The sequence below is a fragment of the Triticum dicoccoides genome, chromosome 5B (genome assembly GCF_002162155.2).
Source record: "Triticum dicoccoides isolate Atlit2015 ecotype Zavitan chromosome 5B, WEW_v2.0, whole genome shotgun sequence".
Lineage (NCBI taxonomy): Eukaryota > Viridiplantae > Streptophyta > Magnoliopsida > Poales > Poaceae > Triticum > Triticum dicoccoides.
In genome coordinates, this window is record NC_041389.1 from 693,885,971 (window position 1) to 693,895,423 (window position 9,453).

Sequence of the window (9,453 nt, forward strand, 5' to 3'; positions counted from 1 at the left end):
GAGTACTGGACTGCAGCTAAGCCCCAGAGTGAGAGGCAGACTCACCACTCGGTAGGATTTTTGTCACTTAGGCGAGTACTGGACTGCAGCTAAGCCCCCGAGTGAGAGGCAGGCTCACCACTCGGTAGGATTTTTGTCACTTAGGCGAAACAAATTCACAGCTAAGGCGATATGTACAAAAGAAACAAACAACAATCATTTGGAAGAAAGTGAAATTATATCTTTTGATAGCCAAACTAAGAGGTATTTCTTATTACATCTCATCAGTCTAAATGCTTAAGACTAAAAAGGGCGGAGCAGATCCGCATTCCAAGCGCGCAGTTCATCTTTGTTGTGCTCGACATTGAAGAGACGGTATGCTCCGTTGTGGAGCACCTTGGTGATTACGAAAGGGCCCTCCCAAGCAGGGGCGAGCTTGTGTGGCTTCTGCTGATCCACTCGGAGGACCAAGTCTCCTTCTTGAAATGCTCGACCTCTTATGTTCCTGGCATGGAATCGACGCAGGTCTTGTTGATAAATGGTCGACCGGATCAAGGCCATCTCTCTTTCTTCCTCTAGAAGGTCGACTGCATCTTGTCGAGCTTGCTTTGCTTCCACTTCTGAGAAGAGTTTGACTCGAGGAGCATTGTGGAGAAAATCACTCGGAAGTACGGCTTCGGCTCCATAGACTTGGAAGAATGGAGTCCGTCCGGTCGACCGATTGGGAGTTGTCCTTAGACCCAAAGTACTGATGGGAGCTCATCAACCCAAGCTCCTGCTTCATGCTTGAGGTCACGCATCAACCGGGGTTTCAGTCCCTTGAGAATCAATCCATTCACTCGCTCATCTTGCCCATTCGACTGAGGATGGGCGACCGAGGCGTAATCGACCCTCGTACCTTGGGAGGGACAAAATGCTCTGAATTCGTCGGAGTCGAAGTTTGATCCGTTGTCTGTGATGATGATGTGTGGCACACCATATCTGAATATCAATTCTCTGATGAAACTCACGGCAGTACTTGCTTCAAGGTTTTTAATGGGCTTAGCTTCAATCCACTTGGTAAACTTGTCGAGCGCTACTAGCACATGGGTAAATCCGCTCCTGCCAGTCCTCAGGGGTCCAACCATGTCGAATCCCCAAACAGCAAAAGGCCAGACGAGTGGAATGGTCTTCAGAGCTGATGCAGGTTTATGGGACATGTTGGAGTAAAACTGACAGCCTTCACACTTGTCCACTATTTCTTTTGCCATCTTGCTGGCATGTGGCCAGTAAAATCCAGCTCGGTATGCTTTGGCCACGATGGTCCGAGAGGACGCATGGTGACCACGGGTCCCCGAGTGAATATCATTGAGGATCATTCGGCCTTCTTCTGGCATGATGCACTTCTGGAAGACCCCAGTTATACTTTCTCTGAACAACTGGCATTTTATCACAGTAAAGGCTTTAGACCGTCGGACGATCTGTCGAGCCTCTTCTTCATCCTCCGGGAGTTCTTTCCTAAGAATGTATGCAATGTATGGCACTGTCCAGTCGGAAGTGATGACCAAAACCTCCATGACTAAGTCGACCACTGCTGGGATTTTGACTTTAGTCGGATCTGTGGCACTCTTGGGCTGTGGTGATTCTTCGGTGAAAGGATCTTCCTGAACTGAAGGTGAATGAATATGTTCCAAAAACACATTTCGGGGAATGGCCTCTCTCTTTGATCCTATCTTTACCAACTCATCTGCAGCTTGATTTTTCAGTCGGGGTATATGGTGAAGCTCCAAACCTTCAAACTTCTTTTCTAGCTTTCTTACTGCATTGCAATAACCAGTCATGGCTGGGCTCCTAACATCCCATTTCCTTCATCACTTGATTAACCACCAAATCCGAGTCACCGTAGACCATAAGGCGATGGACGCCGAGTGAAATGGCCATATGCAACCCGTATAACAGTGCTTCATATTCGGCTTCATTATTGGAGGAATCAAAATGAATTTGGAGAACATAACTAAGCTTGTCTCCACGGGGGGATACCAATACTACCCCAGCGCCTGAACCATTCAACATCTTGGAGCCATCAAAGAACACAGTCCAATGCTCCGAGTGAACTTGAGTCGGCAATTGCTGCTCAATCCACTCGGCAAGGAAATCTGCAATTGCTTGGGACTTGATAGCCTTCTTTGCCTCAAACTTGATATCCAATGGAAGGAGTTCAATCGCCCATTTTGCCATTCGGCCAGTTGCATCTCTGTTATTCAGAATTTCAGATAGTGATGCGTCGCTGATGACTGTAATGGAGTGATCAGAGAAATAATGGGCAACCTTCTTCATGGTCATGTATATTCCATAGACAAGCTTCTGATAATGTGGATATCGTTGCTTGGATGGAGTCAAAACTTCAGAGAGATAATAAACTGGGCGTTGACCTTGTAAGCTTTTCCTTCCTCTTCTCGCTCGACCGTGAGTACTGTACTGACAACTTTTCCAGTGGCTGCAATGTAGAGCAGTAAAGGCTCTTTGCTGATTGGCGCAGCGAGCACCGGCTGGGTGGAAAGCAGGGTTTTGAGCTCTGCAAACGCTGCGTCAGCTTCCTCAGTCCACTCGTACTTATCAGATTTCTTCATCAGTCGGTAAAGAGGCAAGGTCTTTTCACCGAGATGAGAAATGAATCGACTCAGGGCGGCCAAACAACCAGTCAGCTTCTGAACATCATGCACTCGCACGGGGCATTTCATCCGGAGAATGGTATCAACTTTTTCTGGATTGACGTTGATCCCTCGTTCGGAAACGAGAAAACCGAGTAACTTTCCTCCTGGAACTCCGAATGTGCACTTTGACGGATTAAGCTTGATATCGTACCTTCTTAGGTTGGCAAAGGTTTCTGCGAGGTCAGTCAATAGGTCGGACCCTTTGCGAGACTTGACCACAATGTCATCCATGTATGCTTCCACATTCCGACTGATTTGAGTGAGTAGGCACTTCTGAATCATTCTCATGAATGTGGCTCCAGCATTTTTAAGACCAAATGGCATGGTGACATAACAAAAGCACCCGAACGGGGTGATGAAGGATGTTTTATTTCATCGGGACCATACAGTCGGATCTGATGATACCCGGAATATGTGTCTAAGAAAGACAAGCGCTCACACCCTGCAGTCGAGTCAACAATCTGATCAATGCGAGGGAGAGGGAAGTGATCTTTCAGGTAGGCCCGATTGATATGCTTGAAATCAATGCACATACGAAGTGAATCATCCTTCTTGGGGACCATGACTACATTGGCTAGCCACTTAGAGTGGTAGATTTCACGGATGAACTCTGTTGCCAACAGCCGAGCCACTTCTTCGCCAATTGCTTTTCTCTTCTGCACGGCGGACCGCCGAAGGTGCTCTTTGATGGGTTTTACCTTGGGGTCGACACGCAAATGGTGCTCAGCCAGTCCCCTGGGCACACCTGGCATGTCAAAGGGTTTCCATGCGAAGATGTCCCAGTTCTCACGGAGGAACTGAATGAGCGCTTCTTCCTATTTGCTGTCGAGTGTTGTTGATATATGAGTCGGTGCAACATTGGGATCGGTCGGGTGAATATGAATCGGCTTCGTTTCACCAGTCGACTGAAATGCAGAGTCTGTAGCAGGCTTCTTGGCTCGGAGCAAATCACTCGGATCTGCGCTCTTCTGATACTCTTGCAATTCAACCACTGCCATCTGTGCATCGGCAATTTTGGAACCTTTCTGGAAACATTCCTCTGCCTTCTGCCGATTGCCAGTAACTGTGATCACACTTTTGGGGCCAGGCATCTTCAGCTTGAGATACACATAACATGGTCGAGCCATAAAACGTGCGTAGGCTGGCCTACCCAGGATGGCATGATAGGCACTCTGGAAATCCACGACTTCAAATGTCAACTTCTCCTTACGGTAATGCTTGGAATCACCGAAAACCACGTCAAGGGCGATCTGGCCGAGTGATTCGGCTTTCTTTCCAGGGATAACACCATGAAAACTCATGTTGCTCTCGCTAAGTTTGGACATCGGAATGCCCATCCCCTTCAAGGTTTCAACGTAAAGAATGTTCAAACCACTGCCACCGTCCATCAGTACCTTTGGTGAGTCGAGTGCCCCCGACCACGGGGTCGACCACCAGTGCTTGCCTCCCAGGGGTGGCTACACGAGCAGGATGATCAGACTGGTCGAATGTGATGGCTGTCTGAGACCATCTCAAGTATGAGCTCGTCGCCGCCGAAGCGACCATATTCACTTCTCTGTTGATGACCTTCAATCGACTCTTGCTCTCAACATCAGCAAAAATCATCAGAGTTGAATTGACTTTGGGATAACCATCGTCTTCCTCTTCATCCTCATCTTTGTCCGACTCTTTCTCCTTCTCATTGGGCTGTTTCTCTCGGAACTACTGGATCAGGAGTCGACATTGCCGAGTGGTATGCTTCGGGTAAATCAGATTACCTTCTTCATCCTTCTTCGTGTGGATGTGACATGGCAAGTCCAGCACATCATTTCCTGCTTGATCCTTTACCTTCTTAGGGGGCCAGGGCCCCTTAGGTTTTCCTTTAGACTTTCCTTGATTCACTGCCGCAATCTCTCCAGGTGCCGCTGGTTCGGCCTTACGCTTCTGTTTCCGACTGGAGTTACCCCCACTGGCCTCTTGGCCGACTGGTTTACTCTTCCCGCTACGGAGTCGATCCTCTTCTTCTCTGTTAGCGTACCGGGTTGCTATCTCCGTCATCCGAGTCAAAGTCATATCCCCAGTCCGACCGAACTTCAAGATCAACTCTCTCTATTTGACGCCTTCCTTGAAAGCGCATACTGCTTGGTGCTATGATACATTCTCAACAGTGTGATGCAGAGTGGTCCATCTCTGAATGAACTCCCTCAAAGTCTCACTCGCCTTCTGCACACAATGCTGCAACTCGGGTAACCCTGCTGGTCGCTTGCACGTGCCCTCAAAAGTTCTTATGAACACTCGAGCTAGCTCCTCCCAACTGTGTATACTGCCTGAAGTCAACTAAGTCAACCACGCCCGGGCCGACCCTTCCAACATAAGAGGGATATGCTTCATTGCTATCTCATCGTTCCGCCTCCAATCTGCACCGCCACTCGGTAATCCTTGAGCCAGGTTTCGGGCTTGGATTCTCCAGTGAACTTACTGACTCCGGTTGCCAACCTGAAGTTTGGAGGAATTATTGCCGCCCTGATGGCTCTGCTGAAACACTCTGGGCCTGAAACATGTAGTCTGCTGCCACTCGGACGATCCCTGCCAAAGTCTTCTCTATCTGCTCTGTTCCGATCGACCAAGCCTTGGACGAGAATGGATCTCTCATCAAAGCCTGGCTCTCTTGGGTCGACTGGAGCTCTGCGCTCACTGCTGTGACGGCGTCTGTCATCATTCTGCCGAGGCACGTACGACGCACTCCTCAGAGGAGGCGTAGGCACTCGACAATGATTGTCGCAGTCGAACTGGCGATCATACTGTCCACGGTCTTCCCGCCGCAGGGGCGATCTTGGGCTATGGGTCGACTGGACTGTATCCGCTACTACGGATCTGCTGTGAATCCTATTCCGCGATTGAGACACTGTAGTGTTCTGCTCTCCTGCTGCCCGGAGCAAGGCCCGGATCTACATCAGCCCTCTACCAGCCTCCGACTGGGAAGGCTGAATCGACTCTGCTATTCGGGCCGCAGCTGCGAGGTTTTGAATCGGAGTATGGTATACCTTAGGTGGAGGTGGAAAAAGTTGTTGTCAACTAGACTCATGAATCCGCTCCTGAGCGCGCTTGTCGAGAGCACGCTGAAGGTTATCCAGTCGAGTGCGCTCAGCCAGATTGGCTAGGCGCACCTCCTCCAAGGCCCGAGCCTCGGGGGTTTCTCCAACGATGGGCGTATGGAGTGCATCCATGTTGCGGCGACGAAATTCTTCTCTCTGCTGTGAAGAGAGGGGTTCGGGTCGGTATTCCTCGTGGACACGCGACGGATCACCGTCTCTTTCTTCGCCGTCCTCACGGCGAAAACCAGGCGGACTGTGAGGCTCGTCGACCATCAAAACTTCTGCCACAGGGTCGCTGCTATCGCATTCGGATGTGGTCTCCACGGAGCCAGTCAACAGATCGAACAGGCCGTGGAGGGTTTTGTCGGGCTCGATTGCCGTGACTTGAGGGGTGGTCGAACGCCGAGCCACCACGTGCTTCACCCACCACTGGAATCGCGAACGACCGGATCGCTTGCGACGGCGGACAGCGGGGAGGGAAAACATGATCGGAGCCGACTGATACTGAGTCGACGGCTGCCGGAGAAGGACGTCGTGGACGCACGCGCGGAAGTGCGTCGCCCCTCGGACGGGGAGCACCTCGACGTCCAGGGGAGCTTCTTGAAGCCACGCGGAGTCGTCGGCGATGAAAACGAATGCGCTGAGACGGATCTCACGGCCCTCAGCAAGTCCGCTGCCGGAAACCATGATGATGATGATCGGTAAACTTGCAGCTTCACCAACAAATCGCCAAGACACCTTGCCCCACGGTGGGCGCGAACTGTCGTGGTCCTAAGACTGACAGTAGAAAGGGGGGTAGGTATGGAGAGGCAAGATCTCAGCTATGGTGAAGGTGTACACACGAGATTTACGAGTTCAGGCCCTTCACAGTGGAAGTAACAGCCCTACGTCTCGGTGCCCGGAGGCGGTCGATTGGATTATGTGTGTGATATTACAGGGGGTGCGAACCCTTGTGCGAGAGGAGGAGGGTGGCTTATATAGAGTGCGCCCGGTCCCTCCCAGACCTCCATTACAAGGGGCTTAATGTACATAAAGTAAGGGACATTATTGGTAACGTCTGCCTTAAGTGCTATTAATGATATTAAAGGCTACAGAGTGAACGCCTGACTGTTACAGTGCTGAGTGACTCCCGGTCTTCAGTAGGTTGAGTGACTCTCCACATGGTCGAGTGACGGTAGGGAGGAGGACTTTCGAGTGATGTGGCCGTCGAGTGGATTGCACTCGACGTGTACAACCGGAGCTCTCTTGTTGTCTCTTGGTCCTTTTATCTTCCAGGGTAGTGACCTCGGGTAGGGCGTATAGGTCAGACCTATGACCCTACCCCAAGTCTGTATCCTCATCACTGTTTCCTTCTTGGAGGCGCTGTCAAGGCCCACGACTGCGCCCCCCTCTTCCAGCTCAGGGGAAACCCTAGGTCTTTTTCCTCCGGACCGGATGGCGACGGCGTCTCAACGTCGTCCTCCTTCTTGAAGGCGCTATCTCGCTCGCACGTGTCCCTTATTTTGGTTCTAGAGATGTTGGTGCTCTTGTTGGTTTGGCATTGCCGCCCTTGGGTCGGGCATGGCAGGTTTAGCTGTGTTGTACCCTTCATTCGGGGCGAGCATCCCTTCTCTCTCTGTTTCGGGCATCATATTCACGTCTATTTGCGTCCATGTCATGCGTTGTATCCTTATCTGTACTAGTTATTATATTTCTTCTATCAATGTAATGATACGCAAGCTTTGCATATTCACGAAATGCTTCAGCGAGCGATTCAAATATTCCGATGATGGTGTCGAGACCAAACTTTGCCTTGCCGGTCATTCTGTAAGTAACCAGATATCATGTCATTGCAAGAGTAGTGCGATTGTTTTCAAATGTTGGCATGAGAGCTACCAAATCCTTTGATTACAAAACGGGTAAAGGTGGAGACAGAGAAGGGTGTGACTGACTGACTGTCTGTCTGTCTGTCAGTTTCTCTCTCGGTTGTACTCAACGTGTTGTTTAATTTTGCCACGGACGCGCTTTCTGAACGTGTTCTTTACCGTTACAGCGACGCAAGCATTACATAACTGTTAGGGATGATGGTGGAGGACATTTAGACTCCTGGATAACGCGTTTTTTGTCGTTGTCTCTGTAGAATAGAATGCTGCCCTCCCTCTCCTCTCTGTCAGTCGCCAATCATGGCCTCAACAACCCTCCTTCAGTTTAGATTAGATGCCTCCACCTTGGATGTGCATGTGCGTCCGACAGAGCCAACATGTCCCAACAAACCAGTCGCTAGTCAACCCTCAAAGTCATCGCAACTCCCCCTAGCAACATCAACCAAATTGCAGCGCACATTCCATCCAATTCCAATCCACCCATCGACCGAAATCCGCACAGAGCAAGCAACAAGTTTGATTGATGATCATGACATTGGCATCGAATCTTCCAAGCATGAAGATCAACAACAAATCTAATCGACCAACAACAAATGAAGATCCCATGTTTTCCCATGCGAAAGAGGAGCAGAATTGATGCTTGTTCTGCACCAGCACTAGCACAGTACATTTTTTTACAGCACGAAACGAAATCCAAGGAAATTAGCTGGTGGCAATGGCGAGCGCGGGGGCTAGGCTAGCATCCGGAGATCTTGGCCCGGAGGATGGTGCACTTGGTCTTCTGGAAGGAGGTGGCGGCGACGTCCGGGTCGACGAGCTGCAGGCTCACCGGGCAGATGACGGCCAGCGGGCACTTGGTCTTGCGCCCCTTATACTGCATCACCGTGTCCAGCCGCACCTCCACCTCGAACCGGCCGGCCTCCTTCTGCCTGGCGAACTCCGCCGCGCCGGCCGGCGGCAGCTTCGGCAGCGCCCGGTCGACGCCGCCCACCTTGAGCCGCAGCGTGGTCTCCTTCCGGGCGCCGAGGTCCAGCGCCGCCACGGTGCCGGACTCGTCGAAGCGGGTGCCGTTGAAGGAGAAGGCCACCGCCAGGGTGCTGTAGCTGATGGCGTAGTGCAGGTTCGGGTTGCGCATCGACACGGTCGCCGTCGCGTTGTAGGACAGCAGCTGGAGCGGCGACTTGGCGGTGGTGGAATTGGAGGCGTTGGGGGACGGGGCGAGGTCGAAGCGCGTGAGCAGGGCGTCCTCGGCCTTGGCCGTGGGCGGCTTGATGACGGCGAAGGCGAGGATGAGGACGACGAGGACGCCCCCGAGCACGAGCAGGATCGCCGCCCAGATGGCAATCTTGGTCCAGTTCCACTCTTCGTACTCGCAGATGCTGCCCATGGCTCGCTTCGCCTGGATGGTCGGATGGGAACGGGGAGAGAAGCGTGGAGCTGGAGCGCGAAGTCCGGCGAGGAGGGGGAGGGGCCGGCCGGTGACCAGAAGAGAGGCTAGAGCCGGAGACTTATGGCGAGCGGGTCTTGTGGCTGTGGCCAATGGGCATCCAGATTCCAGACGAGAGCAGAGAAAGACCAAGACCACGACCAGTGGGGTCGTATAAACAAAGGGTGAAAAATAGAAAGTTACCGTTGGTCATCTGAGCTGTGGCAACGACATGGTAGCAGCCTGCAAAAAAAAAAAAAAACCGACCTGGTAGCTGCTTCGGAGCAGTTGGTAGTGCTGCAGCACTAGTGTTTTATGCTCACTTTTTTTTTCTCCATGTTTGTTATTTGAAATTCTCCGAATCACAAGGTTGGCTGCGGCATCACCGGCGAGGAATTGTTTTTTCCGAGAAAACTTTC

The 9,453-nt window shown here is 51.6% G+C and overlaps 1 protein-coding gene across 1 annotated transcript; it reads right to left on the reverse strand.

The window, feature by feature from the left end:
* Window positions 1-8,110: 8,110 nt before the first annotated feature.
* Window positions 8,111-9,177, reverse strand: LOC119312704. Its single transcript, XM_037588458.1, has one exon. It carries the CDS (start codon window positions 8,993-8,995, stop codon window positions 8,345-8,347), a length of 651 nt encoding a protein of 216 aa, XP_037444355.1. The 5' UTR covers window positions 8,996-9,177; the 3' UTR covers window positions 8,111-8,344.
* Window positions 9,178-9,453: the final 276 nt, after the last annotated feature.